We start from the raw sequence: 26,280 nt of genomic DNA, 5'->3' as shown, positions 1-26,280 counted from the left end.
ACCTCCCTTGGTCAACTCTTGTTCCTTTCCGACCCCGACGCTATTAGGTTTGCGAGGGCTAGGGAGTCTTTCATTTTCATGCCCTTCGCGGCCCTTGTCTTCCTTTGGCCGATACCTTCATTTTTCAAAGTGTCGGACCCCTTCCATTTTCCCCTCTGATTAGTGTTATATAGAGGATGGTTGCCCAGTTGTACTTCCTCTTAAAACAATCACCACCACCACCATCTTAGTGAATATACTGCCCGTTGAATTTTTATCTCGAAGATCTAACTACAGCCTTCACTTTACTGATTCGAAAGAAGAATTCTACACTACTCTAAAACATTTGATATTACGGTTAATAAATACTAAAACTTGGAACTTAGCTGTTTCTTTGCCGGTGCCATTGGGCTGGGCTATGCTTCGTCGTTCTCGTTCATGGTCTGTAGGCTGGCATCGGACATCTATTGCATCATGACTGGGTACTGGAATGCGGGATTGGGCTGGCAGAATCAGCTGGGCGGCATCAGTCAGGTCGTCATTTCCATCTGCAGTTTAGCTCCTCATGTTGACAGCGATGAGTACATGCGATAAAACAGTCAACATCGTCATTAAAATCATGTACATGGTCTTCTGAAATATGATAGCTAGTATGTAATGTATATCTCTTTCCACTGGTATTTCAATCAGAATTTCTACGGTTGAATTCAGTGACAAAGCTCTATAAATATAATCTAATCAGCTTTTAATTTTACTGTTGTCAGTATCCTCAGTGTTTGTGGAATTTAAGCTCGCCTAATTCAGTGTGCGAAGTTTTAGTTGGAGTTACGGTTATCGCTGCAGTATCAAAGCTTCTCCTCTTTTGCTTCAAATTACTTAATTTTTTCGTTATTACGCTGAATATGGACATAATCCCTTAACATTCGCTTGAATTATTGATTTTCCGGCTAAATCTTCCCTCTTCTGTGTTCGACGGTTTCTTCTTGGCAACCAATTTTTTTTTTTTAACAATCCCCCCCCCCAAAAAAAAATTCTATTTTTTTATCACGGCTGCGTGGATTCTACCGGTCTGCATGTCTAACTCCCGAAACCATGGCCTGTCTGCATCGCCAAGTAAGCATTTTTCTTCGGCACGTTATGGCTTCTTTGACCTTCTTGCACCCGTATTTTACTATTGTGATAATCACGGCCCGTTTGATTCATTATGTCCGTATATTTCATAAAGTGTGTAGCCCAACCAAGTGAATCTTCTTGCGTGCATGGCAAATTTTAACACCGTATGACATCGTTTATTTTGTTATCAGGACGATGAAAACGGTACTACAGCAATTAGAAACTTGAAAAGGTTATGGATATTGAACAAAATGAAAATGTATTCTAGAAAAAATTACAGAATAAGTAGAAAGTCGTGTTTTCCATGGCTTACGCTGCTTGAACCGGCATCGATAGACTCCAAGTGTAAGCGTACTAATTTAGAGCTGTTCAAGCTCTACAAAAAAGTCCGCGTAGGCATATGTTTATCTCCAAGCATTTGCCCTTTAGAGCGATTTTAGTTCGTAGTCAGCGGTAAAAAATAACACTTTTCAAATAAATAAGTAAGTAAATAGAGATTTTTCCCAAATTTTACATCCAAATAAAGTGTTTAACCTCCTCTAGGACCCATTAAGGATTAAAATAATCTTTATAGTACATAACTAGGGGAAGACACCTGAAATTTAATTTTTAAATATCTACGTTATCGGTCCTATAGGAAAGTAAAGAGATATGCAGTTTAATACAATCTTACCCACAACGTGTACACTACTTAACCTAGAATTCTGTACATAGTGTAAACCAGCTGATGTACCCGTACTTCGCTACGGGATTCTACATTGTATACAGGGTTAGGTAGTGGATACGTTGTGAGCAAGACTGTATTCAATTGTATAGCCCTTAACGTTATCCTAGAAACGCGACGGGGAAATCACCAAACATCTTTTCTCATATGAAGACTGGGTTAGGGAATTTTCATTGTAATGGTAGGCCCGCTTGACAGGTCATTACAATGACGTCAGTGGGAATGGCGCGAGTAAAAGCAATGCCTTCATATGAAATACTCGATCAAATTAAAAGCCACACATTTTCTCACTTTTAACGAACAGTACTACGCTGCCGATCTAACAGTCCAAAGTTCCAGAGCTAGAATGACCAGGCCGCAGATAGCCGTGATCCATGAACACTCTTAGTCTTTTTTCGGGGCGGGGAGTCGAATAGTGGAGAGTCCCAGGGTAACTATACCCTTTTACTAATCTGTTTCCTGGGAGTACCCAATGAGACGGAAAATCTCAATTCACTACACCGGTGGCGGAAAAATCTAACTTGGAGGCAAATTTTTCCTACAAGCCAGAGGAGAAACGCCCTCTTCACTGCTAATTTGGAATAAAATGAATGTAGAATTTAATAAAAGTGAAGAGGAAGAAGCTCTTCTTAAGAAACGGCTCTTTCAGGGTTGAATTTTGAGTTATTTAGTGAATTGTGGTGCTATAATTTGGAATAGGCCTAAATTGTAATTCTAGACCAGGTCATACTACTACTACTACTACTACTACTACTACTACTACTACTAAGTGAGCCCCTGCCTTCAGTGTGCACACTGCTCATTCAAAACAGCGTGTCAGAGTAGGGATCGAATAGCTGGAATACTATGATGAACCAGTGCGTTACGTACCAGCAGTATCAGAAAATGTATGAACCAGAGCAATGTCGTGCTAAAGAAGGAAGTTTACTAACTCCCCAGCTATTTCACGCCAATATTCAGCCAGGCTGTTATACTCGGTACGCAGCAGTAATTCCATCTATCAGAGTTGCGAGGCAGCATAAGAGACAAAGAACATAACAACAAACAATGGTCAGAGTAATGTTATTGTTGATCAATGTTATGCGCTTTCGATATTGTAGGCCGTCATATTTAGTTTCCTTCCGACTCTGAAATACCACTCTTATCGTAGTTGGTACGGTAAAAGTGAATAAAACATGAATGATCGGAAATTGTATGCTCTGTAACTTTTGTTATGTACAGTAGTACTTTTCGATGGGACCAATAAAATAGGTATTTAAAAATTTAGGCGCTTTCCCTTAAACTACAATTTCATCCAGGGTGAATAAAATTGTTTATAACTTAGACTGTAGTTTCTTATTTCCCGACTCTATACACCGATTTTCATTAATTTATGTTAACCCATTTTCTCATGGCTCGGCGTTGATATGGACTTAGAAACAAATATACAATTTCTTAAATATCTGTGCTATCATAGCCGGTACGGTAACAATGTATGACATAAATGATCGGAAATTTAATTGTGTACAACTTAAGTTATGCTATATATATCGATAGGACCACTATTAATATAAATATTTGAAAGTAAAATTTTAGGTCTTCCCCTAAACTACCATTTCACTCAGCGTGAATAAAATGATTTATAGCCTAGATTGTAGCGGTTCATCCGCACGTCACATACCGATTTTTATTAAATTCTCTTAAGCCGTTTTCTCGTGATGCATGTACATACATGCAGACAGACAGAAATTACGGAGCCCCAGGGGCTCTGAACTTTGGAGCGTGGGTTGGCGACCACGGGGCCCTCAGCTGAGTCCTGGCATTGCTTCCGCTTACTAGTGCCAGGCTCCTCACTTTAATCTATCCTATCCGACCTCCCTTGGTCAACTCTTGTTCTTTTCAGACCCCGACGTTATTAGGTTTGCGAGGGCTAGGGAGTCTTTCATTTTCACGCCCTTCGTGGCCCTTGTCTTCCTTTGGCCGATATATTCATTTTTCGAAGTGTCGGACCCCTTCCATTTTTTCTCTCTGATTAGTGTTATATAGAGGATGGTTGCCTAGTTGTACTTCCTCTTAAAACAATAATCACCACCACCACCACCACCAGAAATTACGGAAAAGTAAAAAGTGCATTTCCTTGTTACTGTGGATATGACCGATACAGAAATACCATTATTTTCCATTTCTGAGCAATGTACAGACGAAACTCTTATTTTATATACTGTATATAGATTTGTATGAGCGGTTCGGGAGTTAGGACCGTTTTAGTCTGGGTGGATCGCTAGTTAACCTTAAAATATCCATAAAAATTGTTAATTTTTATATCGTACATCAAGCCTGCAACATTTCTGCCGTGATATTTTACAGCATTCTTAATAATGGCAATCAGTAGTAATAATAAATTTAACCCTTAGCCCTCCTTTTTTTTCTGAACACTCCTCCCTCTCCAGCTCCATTTAAGAATCTGCTTGCAGAGGGATGAGAGACAGCACAAACATATTGACAGCGTACTTAAAGAAATCAACTAAAGCAAACACGAAATAAATATAGTACAAGTACAATACAGTATTCAGGTGCAATATTCAGCACTTTCAACCTGAAATTATCTCAGTCACTTTTTTTCTGTAATAGTGCATTTTGTGGAACTTCCCAAAACACTCGCCGGGATGTAATCCAGGCTCTTTTCTGCAAGTATTGCTGAAAAACACAGTCTCGCGTCGTAATTCACTAGCATACCGGTTAGTCTCGTGCACTCGTGCACAATTTCCGGCAACAACTCGTCACAAGTAACTAATCTCATTTTGTTCCGTATTGAAGATACAGTAAGTAAACTCTTTCAAGATTAAAAATATTGTGTCCACCTATTCAATATAAACAACTCGTCAGTCATGAATAATTGGAAAAAGTAAAGTTCACTCAAACTTGTGGTGGTTTATAAACTGATGTACCTGTGAATGGGCTTTTGAAGTCAATGTCACGGTATTTCCTCCAGCCGTCAGTAGAGGTACCAGCACTGCCATTTAGCATAATTTTCTCATCAGGATTTTCATCACTCATCTCACCAACACAGTCTCGTTCCGCAACTTCTTCATCACTACTTAATCGAAAATCACTCTCACTATCGCTGGAATCAACGTCACTTTCACCTAAAAGTCTGGCTATTTCTTTCTCATGCTTCTCGAACGATGCCATGTTGCTAAGCAATGTCTGTTTACAAACTCACATGGTCTTCAAAGAATGTGCAGAAAGCCTGGTTTCAAAGAGATTATAGCTATACATGGCTTCAAATTGTCGTCGAAGGATGGCAGTAGCTTATTGTACCTGTAATTCATGCACGCATAACCCGACAAAGGAGTTGTATAGGGATATTCTCGTTGTTTGGCATGGCCCGCCGCATGAGTGCTAAGGATTAAAAATGTATAAATAATCCCACATTGAAATACCATATAATCTTGAATACAACCCGCACAGTTTTTTCGAAAATATCGCTTCCAAAATTGGGTGCGGGTCTTATTTAAAATTTTGGGAAATTTATCTTTCCAAATGTGTGTAAATCGGGCCTCACCGCCGGCGGGGCTTGGCAACAATGCTCTCCCCGCTCTCAGTATACGCTACTTCAGCGCTTGGCGTCGGTCTCACGCATGTTTTCGGAGTATCAACATGAATTGCACAAAGCGTTTGCGATCTTTTACTGCGAGAGAGAAACTGAAAGTAGTTCGGGAAGCCAAAATTATTGGAAATCGTGCCGTCGGTAGGAAATACGATATTGACGATGTAACTGTTCCACCTCGTCAATAACACTTGAGGAGATGAAAGTTATAATCTTGGGACACATGAATATTAAATAAACTATTTGTGGCTTGCCCGCAAATTGCCACGCAAATAGAAACAATTAACATTCCATGGTTCCCCATTTCTCTATGTAATGTTTGGGCGCCATGGTTACATAAAACTGTAAACCAAAATTTATATTTACTAGCATAGAGACTTACACTTCAATCACAGGGGTAGGATTTTAAATAATTAACCATTAAGTATCGCTTAAGAAAGAAAATTAACGCAATATAAAATACAAATGAATTTATTATACAAAAAAATGAGATGAATCGGAAAAGTTTCCTTAAAGCGTGGAGGAATTTATAATTTACTGAATTTACTATTGCTTGCTTTATCTAATTGAAGCTCACCAATTACAGCTTTCGTTGACGTCATCTGGTTTCCGTGGTTACTCGTTCTCTTCTTCTCGATGTAGACTCTGCTGCATGGACATCCTTCCTTCCTTCTCTGACATGGTACGGGCTATCTGGACTAACACTCCCTACATGCCTAGTCTTTAAATTAGACATTGGCCCTATAGTTGTAAAAACTGATCAGCTTTGATTGTAAGAGGAGAAAATTCAGAGATACGAATTTTTCCATATTAGTAGAAATCTCAATCCAACTGAGCTATACTATTTATATGGTATAGACGACTTGTGCCAAAATTCCATAGACTTGAACTAAACATAGTTCTTCGTCCACAATATTTACTGAATATCACACAAGCCATAAGCTTGTTTCGTTTCTCGTAGATCCGATAACATAACCGAAGTGACAACACATTGTAGAAAAGTAACTATGTCGCGGAGCGACCACACACTGTTTCAAAATCACGTCGTACAAGTAGAAGTACTAGTGATGGAGTATCACGTAGTTAGGTTGTAAGGTTGTCAGCAGAAGTTGTACTTAGTTAGGTGCCGTTCTCGTGTTGAGAATCCGTATATATCCGGGCTCACCCCCACTCTTGGTAACAGCTCAATTTCAAAACTCATATACTACGAAGTAACTGATTCGATAGATTGAAGCATCAACTCCCCTTCTCTTCCTCCTCTACAAGTCCAGAAGGCGTGGCGAAGATATAGCTGACCCTCTTGCAAGCCTCGCACACGGGTCGCTGTTTACTAGCCTTGGTCATAAGATAAACCCATGACTAACGCAAAATCCCAAGCTTCAAGAATAACCTTCCGTATACACAAACATGAGATGAAATGAAAACAACTATGTCTCAACATATTGACCGTATTTACAACATAATGAATTCTTATCCTACATAATATAATAATGTAAATAATAAAACGATGTTATCATATATACAATATGATTCCAAAAAGCCTTGATTACAAAAGATTGACATTGAATAAATATGTTATTACAAATAATCGCCGATGGCGGATAAACTTGATATGAAATGATATCGCGTAAAATGATATTATATTACATTAGTAGGGCTGGAGAAGCCTGGACGGTTACAACGAGTCGTTTATTCGCGATTGAAGAAAGAAGAAAGATGTGCTATTAACATGTAGTGGTGATCCTAGAGCTTTTCATGGACTTGAGTGTACAGTTTCCAGAAATTGAAAAAACTTTATAAACATGTGACAGAAAGGCGGGAATTGAGATATGGTGTGTCAACCGAAATGCGTCATCTAAAGGCATTAGAGATCGCAAAGGAACTTTCATCAGAAGGGTTTAAGGCGAGCTGAGGATGGGTTTGTAATTTTTATAAAAGAAATGCGTTGAGCTTACGAAGGCGTACCTCGATTTCACAGCGTCTTCCTGGTGCCTACGATGAGATGTTACGGTCGTTTCAGTGTTACGTAATTCGGCTGCGGAAAGAAAATGCATATTTGCTTTCCCAAATTGGCACTGCAGATCAGACACCAGTCTACTTTGAAATGCTAGTGGACAGAACTGTGAATGTGAAGGGTGCGAAAAGTGTTACCATTAGAACAGCTGGGAATGAAAAACAATGGTGTACGGTAATGTTCGCCGACGGAACCAAATTGTCGCCGTACATTGTTCTCAAGCGAAAGACGCTTCCTAAAAATTTACCCGCTGGTGTTATCGTCAGATCTCAGAACTCCGGCTGGATGTACAGTTCACTTGTGGAAGACTGGCTACAGTGTGTCTGGCAACGTCGCCCTGGTGCGTTATTGGGACAAATGAGCTTGCTTGTTCTCGACAGTTACTGCGGCCACACAACAGACTCTGTGAAGAAACATATCAAGGATGGGAAAACCGACGTAGCAGTCATTCTGGGCGGGATGACGTGTGTGCTGCAATCGCTGGTTGTCTGCGTGAACCATCCATTTAAAGCAACTTTGTACAGAATGGATGGCGGCTAATAATCACACACTGACACCAGCTAGTCGCATTCAGCGCCCGGAAGTTCAGCTGCTGTGTTTGTGGATTTTGACGGCATGAAATTGTATCCCTAGAGACCTCATACGGAAGAGCTTCAGGAAATGTAGCATTTCTAAGGCTATGGATGGCAGCGATGACATTTTGTGGGAAGGTGATGGAGATGAAAGTTCCTAAGTTGGTACTGATGATGATGATCTACATTGGCCATAGCTTTTTGTCGTATATAAATCTTGCATATCGCGATACAATTCAGGAAATTATGTCATTGACAACTGAAGCAATGAAACAAAAGCGAAGAACTTCAGTGAACACAGACATCACACACGAAATTGTTGAAAGTGTAAGACAAACAAAAGACATACTCGAAAAATAAAATATATCTTAATTTACCGCAGATTTTAGACTTCAACTGTGTAAAAGCAATTATTATGTTCCATTTGTGACAAATTTTACAGTGACATTTTGTAGATAGGAATGCGCGATGTAACCTAATACATGCAAAACGTTTGTGGAAACGGTGTGCTTTCTACTGAAACATCGATTTAAGATAAACCCTTATTTAAGGTTAACAAAATCAGATCCCTGTAAAAATGCTAAATAAGGGTTCTGTTGCATATAATATTATGACCTTCATTTGTTGTGAAAATGGCACATGTAAATGGATGTGTATACTGCAATTAAACAAAGAGTAAATGTGTCTCAAGGATGTTGCCATCTAAGAAAGCTTCAAAAAGTTTTCTGACGATTATTGCCAGTAAAGGGAAGACCTGTCTTAAGTGTGTACGTCTTGATCTGTCGCCAACAGCAGGTTGTAATGTTAACTCATTAGACATTTCTACCCAATCCAAAATTTAAGTTTTATTTTAAAAATCAGAATTGATTTTGATTTTTCAGTTGATTAAATCAAGGAATTGCAATGTGTTGATATTTTGATGTCATAACTGTTGATACAACTGCCTCTTTGTATTTAATGATGCCAACATACTACCTTCATATTCCCTAAACCACATTGTCCTGTTATATTGGCAAGTCTGAAGCTTTCTTGAGTTACAGTGCACAATGGATCTGGGAAGAAATTGATATTTTATTCTCCTATTGATATATCAGTGGTCTCATTGTTTACCGTATTGGTAAACACTGACCTGCGATGGTTTCATTGCCGCCATCCTATTTTGTTTCCTAGGATGACTTTTTCATCCTGAATCAGGTTCTGACACTCCCACATCACATTTCTATCTGATGTTATTTATTTTATGTTCTTTATGCACGTGCAGTAATGTACTCATTACGTTGTTAATAGAAGAGTCGCTTTAAATAAGACTTATGGATTCATTTATTAATGCGATCTTACGTAGCCATTTGGCAACCCTGTGTAATAACACTCACAGCCTAGAACCGACAACATTGGCAGATTTTACTGAGTGGCACCAGTCTATTGCAGTGCTTTGTATGCTGCAATCTGAGTCGTACTTCACAAAGAGATTTTTGTCTTCATGAATATCGTATACGTCCAACATACTGTTACCTCCGCTTCATATCAAACTAGGGCTTTTGAAGCAATTCTTTAAGGCTGTTAACAATGAAGGTGAATGCTTTCAGTACGTGTGTCATCAATTCCCAGACATCAGTAATGTCGAAATCAAAGGAGGTATCTTCGCAGGTCCATATATCAGAAAACTTCTTTCTGATGCTAATTTTGTTAGCGTTATGTGCCCAGCAGAACGATTGGCATAAAGAGTATCTGGGATGTAGTCAACAACTTTCGTGGCAACACATAAGATCCATGTTACAAACGAATAGTGGAGAGAATGTTATTTTCATTCCAAGATTTAGGCTGTAGTATGAGCTTAAAGGTGCACAATGTTACTTTCACATCTGGACTATTTGCCTGAGAACCTAGGAACGTTAAGCGAAGAACCAGGAGAAAGATTCTACCAGGATGTAAGGGAAATGCTGACATCAGGGGAAATGGAACAAGAACATGCGGGCAGATTACTGCTGGTTATTGCAGAAAGAAAATACAAGTGCAAGTGAAAAGCAACGCAAAGAAGTTTCTTAAAATAATTCAAGATATTGTAAAATTGAAGCCTTAGATTGTAATTCTAGAACATGGTACCAGTAAAACAGTACGTGCAAAGCAGTGTTTACAGTTGTTTTCAGTTAGTGTTTTCCTCAAACCTTTTTACACAATACATTACTTATGTTTCTACTATTCTCATAACAGTGAAATGTAAGAATTTTCAGATGATTAAATATAACAAGAAAGTGGCATTCCTTACGTGTGTTAATACAGTGGAACCTCTATATTTGGAGGGATCACGAAAAAATGTACAAGACGGGAAAAGTGAAAATCCAGGAATGAATGACACAATTAAATACCAGTATGTATAATGCACCATCCTGAGGGGGTTTCTTTCTTGCACCATATTGGGCGACCTATCAATTGCTCCGGCTATTTTCCCTTCAACCATCAATCACTTCTAAAGATCATTAAACTGATCAGTGCATTTAATAAAAATGATGCTATGTGTCGGTAGCTATGCTCGCTTCTAATATTCATTGTATAAACAGTTACCACATCATAGAATTTAAGCGATATCGTGATCTTCATTTTTCTTATTACATTTATTGATATGATAATCCTTAAATTGCCACGCGACACCTCTCAGGGATAATTAAATTGCTTATGCGAACCATACTATTTTTACGTGAGATCAACTGAGACACCACGTTTCCTTCTCAATAAATAACCATCGATACCACTCGTCCTCCGGAATCAATATCAAGTTTTCCAAGTCCAATCATTCGAAGAAAAGAAAAGAAAAAAAAAATTTTTTTTAAATGAATTAATTCAAAATCATTTATACCCTAATGATATTAGCCTATCTCCTAAAATAATAACATCTAAATTGGATAATCTATCATTTATTACATGATTCTAGAATCATAAAAGAAAATCTGATAGTATTTATCAACATCAATTTTCTTCCTCCTCTCTGAAAAAAATAAATTAAATTTAATCTATCTTCGATCTGATTCAACTATTCTTCTTGCATCAATTATGCGCATCACAAAAATAAAGGGTAAATTCTCTTAATTACATAAATCGAAAGTACATATTCTATCTGTTGAAAACATAGTATAACATTTTTGGGTTAAAAATAAATCTAAGTCCCTAAGCCTTAGTAATCTTCATAATAAATATGCATAATCTGAGTCCATCAGTTCTTGTTTCTTTCTTAAAAAAAAAAAAAAAAATGCTTATTTTCATCGTTATCAAATTGATATCCTGTCAATAGCACGCGTATCTTCCGATGTTATAACGTTAGCAATTGCAAGTAAGTCACAAATATATATCAGCTTAAACTAGCTATTTCAAATATATATAGTTCATTAAATGAGAAATATTGGTCACCTTGACCATGTCATTTGGTTAAAATATTCAAATAACATCTTAAAATTAAATGTAGGTATCGTGTAAAGAATAATTATTAATCGTAGTTCAAATAGAAATTATACCTAACATGATTTATGGTTTTACCAATATCCAATCAGATATCAAAAATTCCGTAGGAATGCATTTGGTAACCTATTTTATCTGATTGTGGTAGAGATTTAAATTATGAAATTGTTCTATGAATTAAATACATTCTCGACACCAAAGTTTCAAATAATATTCAATACAACGTTGATATATTCTCTATGAAGACAACAAGTTTCCCTTCTTTTATTTCTCATTTGGATATTTAATCTGAAGACAGTTTACGGTAACCCATATACGAGATCTACGATGTATTTCATTGTATTCGTGTACCACTAACCCAATATATCTCGCATTACCATATTAATATCTTGCCGCATGTGTCAAACATCACCATTGGCCAGTAATACGCCGTATTTACCGCCAAAATTATCCATAAGCATATCTATCTCTCCATTTATCAATATTAATTACCATAATATATCATTATTCAATCCCACAAACATATCTCAGCGAATAATTATTCGTAAATCCACATCAACATGCCACTCAAATCGTAACTTCCCTACGTAAACATTTATCATTTCCAACAAGACGGCAAATCATCTTAACATCTCATTAATGTACTGCAACGGTACACTTTTGGGTTAGATTTCATATATAATACACATAAACACGTTAACCTGAAAATGAAACACATATATAAACTAAACAAGTTAATATTTACTCACATGTCATCGCGTCGTAACAGCAATCAGATATTAGTTACTCAGAAATCAACTATCTTCTTTAAAAATATTAAATCTGGGATAAGTCTCTTTGTATACGTTGCTTCAATTCCTTAATGGTTGAAAATCACACTCTAAATCTCTCCTTATTCAATCATAAACATTCCTATATTATGACATTGATTGTAAACTCTGGAAGAAATACCTACTCCCATAATAATAAATCAACAAGGACAATCTCATTGCAAAGATGGCAACGACTTAGATTTTATCACGAAGAACTACGTAAAAACAACATACCAGTGTTCACTACAAATATATGAATACTACATCTACTGCACATTAATTTCAAGATAATAAAGTAATTCTTTGGAACTTAGCTTGCGATCACTGACGTTAGATGACTGGCTTTGGCTTCGATGTTGTCATCTTGGGACTGCGTAGATCGTCTCCAACATCCGTTACGTCACCATCATGTTGTGGTTTCGGGACCTGGGATAGTAGAAACAGCTGGGCGGTCTACGTCGGAAAGTCGGCTCCACCTCCGATTTAGCCTCTCATGTTGTAGCCGTCAGTCATATGTGAAAGAAACATTTCCAAAATGGCAATAAATTTCATGTACATACTCTTGAGAATGAGAATCTAGTTTATATCTCTGATTCAGGTTATTAAGACAGTAATTCAATATTAACTCCTTGCAACAGTTTAACAGGTAAAAATGATCAAGTTAGCTTTCTAAAAATTTCTTTTGTCCAGCTAATCAACCTATAATGCGTTAAACCCGACTTGATTCATTTGTAACGGCCTTCGGTCTATACTCCGACTACTGTCCGGATATTTTTCAACTTGCTCTGATTTTCCATCACGATATTTATTCAGATATAAGTGTAATTCAAATATTTCTTCGCTGTGCAGGTTCTTCAGCCCGTAATAACAGCAATATCTCCCTTCTTCTTTACTGAGGATTATATTTTTCTCGTGGATAAATTTACGTAGTTTTGCGTAACCGTTTGTTTTATTGTTCACCTACTTCTTCTTTTTTAACAATTTTAAAAACCTTCTATTATTTTTGTCACGGCCGCATGGATCCTTTATAACTTTCCGTCTCACTCTGTGATCTAGGCATACTTATTTCGCCAAATAAACATCTTTGCCGTCACGTGCATGGCCTCCTTGATTTTATACGTTCGTATTATATATATATTCTGAAATCACGGCCTATTTCACTTAATATATGCGTTCTTTTCAGATGTATGGCCCAATTACGTAATCTTCGCGATCTCATTACCGTGCATGGCAAACTTTTAATGTCATATGATAACCTTTATTCCGTTATCAGGACGATGAAAACGGTACAATAATTATAATCTTTCAAACACTCCTAAACCGAACCAAACTACAGCCTCAATGCGCCTTTGCCTACCAAGGGACTGCTGCTCAGCCTGAAGACCTGCAGATTATGAAGTGATGCATGATCAGTGTTGACAAATCCCCACGGCCGTTATTCCTGGCTCTAGACCAGGGGTGCCATCTCACCATTTGATAGCTCCTAATTCAAAGATAATTACAGGCTGAGTGGACCTGGAACCAGCCCTCATATTCCAGTAAAAATGCCTGATGTGGCCGGGAATCGAACCCGCGCCTTCCGGGTGAGAGGCAGGCAAGTTAGAGTGTGGGGCTGGCTTCAAACATTAATTACCGATACGAGAGTTAAAAATCTCTAAACTTTACATTCAGTTTTACTTGGGAAACTTCGTCAGTTTCCCGTGAAAACTTCGTCAGTTGAACATCTCTGATCAGACAAACTCTTCGAAAAATCTAATAATGTCAAGCCAAACAACAATCAAACACAAGTAGTTTTTAATTCTCTAACCTAATAAAATAAAGCACATTAGATACAAAAGCACCCAACATGATGGCAAAATCCCTTTCTTTAATCTTCCATTGTAATATGGTTACCGGTCTACTGTTCATAGTAAGTTTCTGGAAAGTTTGTACCGCATCAATTAGGCTTACATTGACTTTTAAAGGTTATGTTGAACTCGAGAGTATGGTTTCGAATGTAAGTAACTATTCTCAAAATTTCTCGAATCCATTATATTCAATTCTGTCCATAACTGATGGCATTCAAATTGGAAAGAGAAAAAAATATTATCAAAACTTCAGAATTTATGGTTATTCGTGACTTTGAGTTCCGCTGGACGCTTGCTGTGTAAGTCAGTAAGAGTGGAACATTTTAACACAGAAACATAAAATTCCCAGTCTTATATTAGGACCGAAACAATAATAGGCAATCCCGAAACCTCCCATGGCTTTATAAGGTGCAACATCTAACCTGGTCTCGATAACATAATTGCATACGATAATAGTAATAGACTAAATTTGTGTTAAGAAGGAGCAGTTTCGATTCCTGCCTGAAAGCCCAGTGACTATACAGTGCCGTGAGGGAAGAGCCGAAAACTGTTCGGCGATACAGTAAAAAAAAAATTTAAAAAAATAGACATCTAACCCTGGACATAATGTAGACGTTTGACAAATATGAACATTTGACGAAATCCGTTCCGTCTTCAAGTAGAGCTGAAAAGCCTTCCATCTGATCTGTTTCGAGTAGAGCTGTTGAAATGCTCTTGTTTTGGCCACCGTCTGCTGTATGATTTCCGAGGATTCTCTAAACAGTACCAACCTAATGCGATGCTGAGATGTTTCCTTATGCAAGTACCACTGATAGATTTTCCAGTACAATACTTGCTCTTATTATCACAATGACGGGACATTAACACCAAGATCCATAGATATGCCGTAGCAGTCCTTTCATGAGATACAGTTTCTTGAAAAATGCTTGATCGAGGATTAGCGTTGATGAGACCCAAATTCCCGAACGGTTTATCCGGGAAACTGTTTCCTTGAGGGCCGTATAATGCAGGATTTTTACAACGTGATTTAATTAGGATGCTCATGGGACCACGTGATTTGAACGAATAATCCTGGGAAACTTAGTTTTTGGAAACGTATAATCGAGGTTCTACTGTACTATATATATGCGAGAGCCTGGTATATTCAACCTGATTTCTTGAAGAAACCTGGTGTGATGGAGAAAAACTTTTAGATCCAGATTCAGCATGCCTGAAATATGAATAATCACTATGGGGGGAGGGTGGGATTTGAACATTGCGCATTGATCGAAAAGTTTAAATTTGCAGGTCAATGTAATTGTTTTTAAGATAAAATGTATGGTACTCTCAGTTATCCGCTGTAAACAGTGGGACCAAGCAAGTGGCCATGTTGTTTGGGTCACATAGCTGTCAGCTTGCATTTGGGAGATAGTGGATTCAAACCCCACTGTCAGCATATCATGTGACGTCATCAGCCGAACTTGGAATAGGGCAAGTACACATAAAATATATACACAATATATGGACCCTTAACATTTAAAAATCAATGATTGGCCAATTTATAATATAATGGCACTAATGTTCCTCTGTAGAACAAAGAATTAATGGTGAAAGAACACAGCAGTAGCCTGTAAGTTCAGATCTTCAGAGAGTAAGGTATTATATCGTATTGTGATTGAGCAGGTGGATCATGTTTACAAGCAATGTCATTAGAGATGTTATATGACCAGAGGTTCCCAATCCAAAGCTGGACCTCTCTCAGCTTACTATGTGGTATGAAGTGTAACATGTAATAACATGTTGTTCCCAAGTTTCCTTCATAGTTATTAAGTGTGTTATCAAATTAAAGAATTTTTTTATAATGGCAAAATAACACCATTAGACCTATCTGTCTTGGTGCAACATCAAGAAATTGTAAAATAAAGTTTTAAATAACGCTATCGTAATTCATTGTACTAAATTTCTATTAATGTGATACTAGCAGTAAAGTGGAATTATATTTAATATCATGTGTCATTCTGTGATAATTTCCTTATTTTTTAAATTTTCATGCTTTGATGGTTTTATCTTTCCTACTGAGGAGAATTCTGTTCTGTTACAGGTCGATGTTGAGAATAAGAAACTAAGACGCTCGCCGGATCGTCCACTTCCCATTCAAAATGAAGATAGGCGGAAAGAGTTGATGTCTCGCACAGTATATGTAAAAGGTTTTCCTCTAGATGTCACGCTGGATACGCTTTTGGAATATTTTGCACAGTTTGGTGCCATAGATAATGTTAATGTAAGTGTTTTAATGCTTTCTCTCCAACTGAAATGTTTTTTGTTTTTGTTTTCATGTTGCTGGTTTGTTAACTTTCAGTCCAGATAATATGACTGGATAGAACAGTCTGGATTCATGCCAGGAAGTGGAACTCGTGAACAGATCCTGAATATCTGACAAATCACTGAAAAAGTAGAGAATTCAATGTTCAGGCATTCGTCTCTTTCATAGATTATAAGAAAACATTTGACTGTTTGCAGTGGCATAAAATATGGATGATTGTCTAGATTTAATCCCTCCCTATGTCATCAAGGGTTGTGGGGGTGTTCTAAACGAACCGTTGCATTTTATCTTTAATCTTTCACTTAAAACCAAAACATTCCCTGCTACCCCCTGTGGGTGGGAGACGCACTTGAAGAATACATCCACGGTATCCCCTGCCTGTCGTAAGAGGCAACTTAAAGGGCCCCAGGGGCTCTCGACTTGGAAGCGTGGGTTAGCGACCATGGGGCCCTTAGCCGAGTCCTGGCATTGCTTCCACTTACTTGTTCCAGGTTCCTCACTTTCATCTATCCTGTCTGACCTCCCTTGGTCAACTCTTGTCTTTTCCGACCCCGACCGTCTTAGAGCATTAGAGGCCGAGGGAGTCTTTCATTTTCACGCCCTTCGTGGCCCTTGTGTTTCTTCGTCCGTTAATTTATTTTTCGAAGTGATGGATCCCTACTTCTTTCTTCCTTCTTCTCTTTGTCTACCCCCTGTGGGTGGGGGACGCAGGCGAAGAATTCACCCACGGTATCCTCTGCCTGTCATAAGAAACGACTAAAAGGGGTGACCAAGGGATCAAATTAGAACCATGAAAACACTTGTGATTAGTACCACCACGTGGGAAACACCATGGGCCGCTTTTACTTGCGCGTAGTACCACTATGATGGGTTCCAAATAGGTTTGTGATTAGTTGCAAACGAGGGCTCGACAGCTTTTACAGTACCTGTGATCAGTAGCACTATATGAGTGACACCATGGGATGAAGGAACTCTTGGTTCTGGCTTGCCTATAATTAGTACCCACTATATGAGGAACACCACAGGATAGTACGAGTCCCTGTGGTTAGTACACTTAGGTTTTGAACACCATAGGTTTGCGTTGTCCTGCCAAGGGTGCCGCAATGTGCGAAGCACATTAGGTCTGTAATACATGTGCGAATTTCATTACCTGTGAGTAGTACCATAATTTGTGGAATACCTCGAGTCTACGCTACTCTTGATTAGTACTGTAACATGACAAATACCATGGTTCTATTTTTCTAGCAATAAGTACCATTACGAGGGGCCAATGACTTGGATTTTGTACTTCTTTCGAAGATAAGCATTATTATTTTCAGTATCGTGCTATAGAGGCAGTCCCTTGGTCAGTAATACTATTGTTCTATGCCAGCTTTTGTGCATGTGAGGCACTGTGGGTCGGTTCCACTGATCGTTTTAAATTCATATCCATCCATTCATTCTTTATCCTCACGTTTTGAATTGTGGTCAGTGGTGGATTTTGTGTTTTTGTCATTTCATTTCATCTCATTTCGTACCATTAGGGGTTGATTGCTTAGATGTTAGGCCCCTTTAAACAACAAGCATTATCATGATGTAGATGTTAGGCCCCTTTAAACAAGCATCATCATCATCTTCCCAGTTGATTCTTCTGAGTCAAATGTCTTGAAAGAGAATTTTAGGGATGATGGAGACTGGAGCGAACAAACCAAAAGGATCATAAATTCAGTCGTCGTCTACACGCATGGTTCAAGGACAGATACGAAGGTGGGCTGTGCGTTCGTTGTCGATAATGATAAGTTCCTTTTTGCTCTTCCGGAAACCTGTAGTGTGTACACAGCAGAGCTCTATGCTATCTGTAGAGCTCTGCGGTACGCACTGTACAATGAGCGCCGACTCTTTCTTGTGTGTACTGACTCCTTGAGTTCGCTCCAGTCTATAGATACCTGTTTCCCTCGGTACCCTCTGGTGCAGCGGATCCAGGACCTGCTGGCCGGGTGTTCGGATGCCGGCACCAGATTCACGTTTCTGTGGCTGCCAAGGCACATAGGCATAGAGGGAAACGAGTTAGCAGATCAGGCTGCGAAGGAGGCAGTTACACAGTTACACTGCCCCCTTTGCCTTTCAAGGTTCCAGCAAGTGATATTCGCTCTCAGCTGAGACATCTGGTTATGTCCCATTGGGTGATGGAGCGGCAGGCCATTCCACTTCCCAATAAGCTTAGAGCGGTTAAAGGAACAACGAAGGTATGGAGGACTTCTCTTCGGGTTTCGCAGAGGGAAGTCATGGTTTTATGTCGTCTTCGGATCGGCCACGGTATCTTGACTCATTCGCATCTTTTGAAAGGAGAACCCCCTCCGGTGTGTACCTGCGGCGACCATCTTACCGTTGTACACATCCTTACGGAGTGTGTGGACCTGGTTGATCTGCGCTGTAGTCTTAACCTTCCGAGTACAATCTCCCTTATCTTGCGAGATGATGAGCAGTCAGCAGTCCTCGTCATCCGCTTTATGAGGGATCGCGGTCTGTTTTATTGTGTGTGATGATGTCCTTTGTCCTAGTATTTGTTTGTGTCAGTTGCGCTTTTATCCCATTGAGTTCATTTTAGTTTGTGTTACGCTTTTTAATGTGTTATTTGGACGTCTAACCTAAATTATGTGTTAATATCTGTACTCCTCGGCAATGCCTTATTCCTTCGTTTTCCTGTATTTTCTCTTATTTTATTAGAAAATAAGGCATTGCGTATTAGATCCACTGGATGTTTTAATCTCACCCTCATTTTTCTTCATCACCTTTTTTTTTTTTTTAACTCCTATCCGTGGATACTTTTTAAAATTTTAACTTCATATCTCATGTCGTTCATTTCGTTCCATTAGGGGCCGGTGACCTTCGATGTTAGGCCCCTTAAAATAACAAGCATCATCATGATCATCATCATCATCATCATCGCTTTCAGAGGCCAAGAGTTTGAATTTCGCGTTATTGGAAAATCCCTTAATATGAAATTTTATCTGTCGTCTAGAACTTGTGATGCAAGATGTCTCGAATAATGTCACCACAAGATTTCTTTTGTCACTAACCATAAGCTGGAGTAGGTCAGCCAAGGATGAGTTGATGAAACTCAACTGAATTCTGGCGTCTAGAATGAATCGATTAAGTTTACTTTTCCCAGTTGTTTCCATTATCCATACTCTAGTGGTCTGAAGAAATGTGAATTTTAAAGTGTAGACGTCAATTTTACCCACCGAGGTAGGCAAGTTTCGCCGTTGTCACAGATGGAAACAGGGTGTTGTTTCAACATTTTGTGCATTTTGCCTTGTCTCATTTAACACATTGTAGTGCATTATCTCTGCGATTAAGGAATAGAAAAAAATCTGTTCATAGCCCTACGTTTCTCAATTCTCTCCCTAAAGTTGGTCATTCTCTTACAGTCTTGGCTCCAGTGATGGCACTAGAGTAACACGTATGGTATCCCCTGCCTGTTGTAAGAGGCAACTAAAAGGGGACGCAGGGGCTCTGAACTTCGTAGTATGGGTTGGTGACCGGTCATTCTCTTACAGTCTTCTCCCCAGTGGTGGCGGTAGAGTAACACCCATGGTATTCACTGCCTGTTGTAAGAGGCGACTGATAGGGGCCCCAGGGGCTCTGAACGTTGGAGCATGGGTTGGCGACCATGGGGCCCTTAGCTGAGTCCTGGCTTTGCTTCTACTTCCTTGTGCCAGGCTCCTCACTTTCATCTATCCTATCCGATCTCCCTTGGTCAACTCTTATTTATTTCCGACCGTGCTGCTATTGCGTTTCCAAGGGCTAGGGAGTCCTTCATTTTCACGCCCTTTGTGCCCTTGGCTTTCTTTGGCCAATACCTTCATTTTTTGAAGTGTCGGATCCCTTCCATATTTTCTTTCTGATTAATGTTAATAGAGGATGGTTGCCTAGTTGTACTTCCTCTTAAAACAATAATCACCAGCACCATCACAGAACACGCAGTTCGAATTTATTGGTCGTTTGTTGTTAGATTTGGACTTACTGCTCAGGCGTTAATATTGAAATTGGCTGCTGTCGGTATGCAAACAGTAGTTACAGAAAACTCCCCTCGTATCTTTTTCAGTAGTCAAGGCCCTCTGAACCTCGTCATTAAGAAATTCCATTAGTTGTGAAATGTTGCTCGCTTCGAATTGTGCTCTTTTGACGTGAAGAAGCCAACGACGATGAAGATTGTCGGGGAAGGCACGGAGGATTTTCGGAGCTAACGTTCTTCCATACGCATCCATGTTTTCTCCTAGCGAGGCAAGGTCTTGAACTCTTCGGTGACATTCTATAAATGTGGAATTGAGAACACCAGGGTTGTCTGAAATTGCAGGCTGATAGTTTTCAAGATAATTTAAGTGAGACTGATTTCCCCCCCCCTCCAAAATGTGATTGAAGAATCCGCTAAGTTTGTTCATACATTTCTCCTGTGACGGATATTCCATCAACCAAACGTTTCAGTTCGCTGTCCAAGTATCCCCGTAGAAAGACGTTGTTGTTGATAGATACTGTCGGGTATTTTCCCACCGAAGACTGGAATTGTTCTCAGATACGTGGCCATGCTTTGATGTACCCCGTAAACGGTTCTAACCTAATAGTCTGCCATTACGTGGCTGTGAATTAAACTGACTGTGGACGTAAATCCCGTGTATCAGTGAAGTTATTTGCTGCTAAGAGTTTATTAGCCTTGCGGATTGCACACTTGGCACTTTCTATATACTCTTCGCATATCTGAAAGTTGTTTTCATATTCATCGTAGGCAATGAGATCATGAATGGTATTGTCCAAAAGAGTTAATTTCTTAACCCGCGAGTGGTCGCTAGCCGAAATGTAACGTGAGCTGTCACGCGTGAGACTTTCTCTCACATTAAAATAAATGACATTTTTCACAGTTTTGTGGGCCGTAAGGCTGAAATTTACTACTGAAATGAAATGCAAGTTCTACCTTATATGTTTCAGATAAAAATGAAATGATTACCTGTCTATTAAAGACACAAATTACTACTTAAAGTAACATATGCAATGTACATAAAAATAACTTCCGTCCTGAAGTTGTAAAAAGTAAAATCTCACACATGCGTTATATCTAGTAATATTTATGTACAAAGCAAGGTTTCTGAACACAATAACATTTAAAAAACAAGAAGTGCTCATAATACAAATACTAACGCGTACAACAGAAGTAAATTTTCCGCTCCACTTCAAAATAACACCGACGCCATTAGTCGCGCGATGAGAGAAACTCTCACGCAGCGTGCACGGACACATAAGAACCTTTGTTCTGACTAGGGGAGAGGGTGCTTACCCTTCAAATGTGAATCGCTCTACTCACGACAGTTATAAACTGAGCTAGAAGAGAGAACAGTCACCTCCCTTTCATCACTGTGAAGTAATTTGACAATAAAAAATAATGTGAGAGAAAATCTCATATAGCGACCACTCGCGGGTTAATACTTTCCTGCAGTCGATCCAAATTGTGTCCTACTTCGTCAATTGGTGAGGAATCGTTGAATTTACTTATCTCCCTAGAAAAGCGTGAGATGTTTGAACGTTGAGTAGAGGGTTTTCGTTTCAGTTTGTCCAGCTGCATAGGTTGAGCTATAATTATGAATGATAGAATGCAGTATGTTTGGGAATTAGATTTGAACTTAACAGCTGATTGATATTTGACAAGGTGACTGATGTACAAGCAGTCCCTTGATTGTCCACTAGATAGTGCCATGTGTCAGTTCAACTGTGTTAGAATCCTCTTAGTGCATCGAGATTCTACTATAACCTCTCTGTAGATCTGTTAACAAGATGGTAGCATGCAGGTCCGATGCAGTCTAGCCCTATATCTAATCTTCTTATAATTGTACAGCTACTTCAGACATGCAAGATATAGCACATAATAATCTACAAACAGATCAAAATGAAATTTAGTATTAGCTGCGAACTTATCTCTCATGATGAAGTATGTTTTTTTTTTATTTATTGTTTGCAACTCGTTGCTCTAGCACTATACTGTTCACAAACTTGTTACAGCTCCTCGAAATTAAAATGTTTAAAACACAACACAAACTTAAATCTTTCGTGACGTGAATATCCTGACCTCCGGATTTTCGGCACCAAAAATGTTGTGAATCGTGATATTGATTGGAGAGTGAGGTTATTGAAACACACCTTTACGTAGCAGTTCCTTCCTTTATTTATGGAGACAATATATAAACAAATGAATACAAACAAAGATGTTGCGTTCAGAGTAAAAGAAGATATATTAGGCAAGATCCCAAACATTCTGAACCAGAGCTTCCACAGGTTCTTTTGAGACAACTTTACTGTCAGAAAATTCCAATCCAGAGTCAAGAAACCTGGTCCTAATTATTAGTTTCAAGAGATGCAGGGTATCTGCAATTTATTACAGTTTTAAGTTTGTGGGTTCAAAATAAAATTTGTTTCATTGATTCTGCATGCTTTCCACAGCTGTGATTCACTGTGCCCATGTCACAGACACACTGTTACCATGTACCCAATTTATTAAATTACTTGCTTCCAATTCTTGAACAGTTCTCTCGCCTTCTTCTTCGTGTGCCATTTCATCGCAGAACGTTGGTGATCGGTAGCATGATCTGGTGTTTGTTGATAGCTGTTCTGAATAATTTACTTGGTTGCCTCAAGCCACTGGCTCAAGTTGCTGAGCCATGGTGTTCTACTCCATCCCGGGCCATGTTTACCATCAATTTTTGCTTGGAGTATTACTTGTAGGTGATTTTTACATTTCTGCATCATCATCAATGTCCCTCTCAAGTCGCCCAGGTGTGGTTGTTCCGCATCATATGACCAAATTATTGTAGCTTCCTTCTCTTGATGGTAGTGAGAATTTCTGGTTCTTCGTTCGTATGGTGCAAAACTTCTATGTTGGTCATTTTAGCTGTCCAAGGTATCTTCAGCATCCTTTCTGTACGTCCAGTCCGGCTACATGGCTAAATGGTTAGCGTGCTGGCCTTTGGTCACAGGGGTGCCGGGTTTGATTCCCGGCAGGGTCGGGAATTTTAACCATCATTCGTTAATTTTGGTGGCACGGGGACTGGGTGTTTGGGTAGTCTTCATCATTTCAACCTCATCATGACGCTCAGGTCGCCTACGGGCGTCAAACCAAAAGACCTGCACCTGGCGAGCCGAACTTGTCCTCGGACACTCCCGGCACTTATAGTCATACGCCATTTCATTTTCTGTACGTCCACATTTCAAACGCTTGCTATCTCTTGCACATGGTCTCAGTTAGTGTACATGCCTCAACGCCATATAGTAGGATGCTGAAAACGTAGCACAGGAATAGTCTTGTCCGTAATGTTATGGAAAGGTCACGATTGTCATAAGTTCTCTTAAGTTTCTGAAAATAAGTTCTGGCCTGCTCAATTCTGCAATGGTATCTCAGGAACAAGGTCCCAGTCATCATTAATGTTGCCACTGTCATGATCTGGTCTTTTCCTGCTTTGAGATTATCCTCAATACCATTTTCTTTCCTGTTTTCAACCATCCACTTTGGTCTTCTTTATATTCAGCCTCAAGCCCATGGCATTGCTGGCTTCTTTGACAACATTGAGTAGTTCCTATAGATTCTGGAGATTGGTTGCAAGTAGGACAGTGTCATCGGTGTACCTTATGTTAGATATGATGACTCCGTTAACAACAACTCCTTGAGCCTTTCTGCAAAGAACATCTAGAAAAATCTTTTCTGAATAGATACTGAAAAGCACTGGTAAAAGAATGCAGCCGTGGTGAATTTCTTTCATAATTACACTTCTTCCATGACACAACCAACTCTTATATCAGCACTCGGATTCCAGTAGAAATAACCAATAATATGGATGTTCTGCCCATCAAGCCCTAATGCTCAAAGAATGTTCATGAGTTCATTATGATGGACTATATCGAAAGCTTTTCGTAATCTATGAAACAAGTAAGAACATCAACACTGACATCCTGGCACCGTTGTATTATCACCTGTACACTGAATAATGCCTCTCTAGTACCAAAGCTGTTTTTGAGGCTGAACGGGATATTGAAATTGTGAACTGGGACCTATAATTTCATTCTTGGGGGTCAAGTTTTTTCCCTAGGTACCTTTAAAGTGAATACCACCGATATGTCCTCATCAGTCCAATTTATGCACTTTTGCTGGCTTGTGAGTATCTTTGTTTGTGTTTGAGTAAAAATTCCTTTCAGACCTTTCACCAGTTTTGTGTGAATGTTCTGAGCAGAATGTACAGTAACTTCCTGCATTTAATTAACTCCTTATAAAAATTACTTATAAATATGCAGCTTTGAGTAATTTGCTTTTTGCTGCTTCTAATTACAGTTTAAGGACATCGTTTTTCTTCAGTCATCTGTTTTTTCAACCTTTCAATTTTTTAATCAGGGCTACAGACCTGGGTAGGTGGAGTGACTGTAGGAGGTTGTGAACTCCCAATAATCATATTATGCCCTGAATCTTTTCACAATTTTTCAGCCATTCTTTTATTGTCCTTCTTTTCCTCCTTTCTTACTCTATTAAGTAAGACTTGTTCTGTGTTACACAAAACGCCCAAATTTATTCAGGGAATAGCGTCTTTGTTAGGCATACATTTGGGAGGAAGTCCTTATGATTCGCCCTTCAGATATCATTCAAAATTGCTATCAGAAAAATGTTCAGAACACACCTGGCATGAATATGCATTCCAATTTTCATCACACCTTATATCTTTGAATCCACTGCTTTCTTAGCTCCTCAATTTCTGAGAAACAAGTATTTGATGTGACTTTTGAAGGGATCTTTATCCTGGTTTTCACCCTGCTGTGCCACGAACCTGCTACGCAGGCGTAGCGGGGGGAGAGGTGATACTCCCACGTGGCGCGTCCCAGGTGGCGGATAGGGGGGTCCTCACCGGCTTGCCGGCGGACTTGAGGGAAATAAAATACCTCTCGCGGACCAAACACACACCCCCTGTGGGTGGGGGAGGCAGACGAATAATACACCCACGGTATCCCCTGCCTGTCGTGAGAGCCGACCAAAAGGGGCGACCAAGGGTTGATTGTATTAGAACCATGAAACTACTTGTGATTAGTACCACCACGCGGCGAACACCAAGGGTTGCTTTTACTTGTGCGTAGTACTACTACATTAGATACGAAATTGGTTTGTGATTAGTAGCACACAGGAGCACCACGCGGTCAGCTTTTGCAGTACCTGTGATTAGTACCACCATATGAGCAGGACCATGGTATGATAGCTACCATGGTTCTGCCTTGCCTATGATTAGTACCCACTATATGAGGAACACCACGGGATAGGGAGAGGTCTCTGTGGTTAGTACTCTTACGTGATGAACACCATAGGTTTGCGTTGCCTGTACATGGCGCCGCAAAGTGAGAAAAACATAGGTCTGTATTATATGTCGAATTTCATAAGCTCTGAGTAGTACAATAATGTGTGGAATGCGGCAAGTCTCTGCTACTTTTGATTAGTACCGCAACAGAACAAATACCATGGTTCTATTTTGCTAGCGATCAGTACCGTTATGAGGGGCCGATAACTTCGATTTAGGACCCGCTTTTGACTGCACGCATAATCCATTCAGTGTTATGCTATAGCAGTAGTCCCTTGGTCAGTAATACTATATTGTCACGTCTGTTTACGTGCATGTGAGACATTGCGGGTCGCAACCACTGATTGTTTTAAATTCATGTCCATCCATTCATTCTTCGTTCTCACGTTTTTACATTCTGGTCAGTGGAGAATTTTAGACTTTTAAAATGTCATTCCATTTCGTCTCATTTCGTGCCATTAGGGGCCGATGACCTTCGAAGTTAGGCCCCTTAAAACAACAAGCATCATCAGCATCATCATCACC

At 39.3% G+C, this 26,280-nt stretch overlaps 1 protein-coding gene across 2 annotated transcripts in view; it reads left to right on the top strand.

The window, feature by feature from the left end:
- La (La autoantigen-like) overlaps positions 1-26,280 on the top strand; it is a 133,197-nt gene that overhangs the window by 39,439 nt on the left and 67,478 nt on the right. For both annotated transcript variants that reach the window (XM_067145089.2, XM_067145090.2), the window contains exon 4: positions 16,181-16,360. In XM_067145089.2, the coding sequence (XP_067001190.1) occupies positions 16,181-16,360 (180 nt within the window). The remainder of the gene's footprint in view (positions 1-16,180; positions 16,361-26,280) is intronic.

This window comes from Anabrus simplex, chromosome 4 (assembly GCF_040414725.1).
Source record: "Anabrus simplex isolate iqAnaSimp1 chromosome 4, ASM4041472v1, whole genome shotgun sequence".
Taxonomy (NCBI): Eukaryota; Metazoa; Arthropoda; class Insecta; order Orthoptera; family Tettigoniidae; genus Anabrus; species Anabrus simplex.
This window is presented reverse-complemented; position numbering and strand designations above follow the sequence as displayed.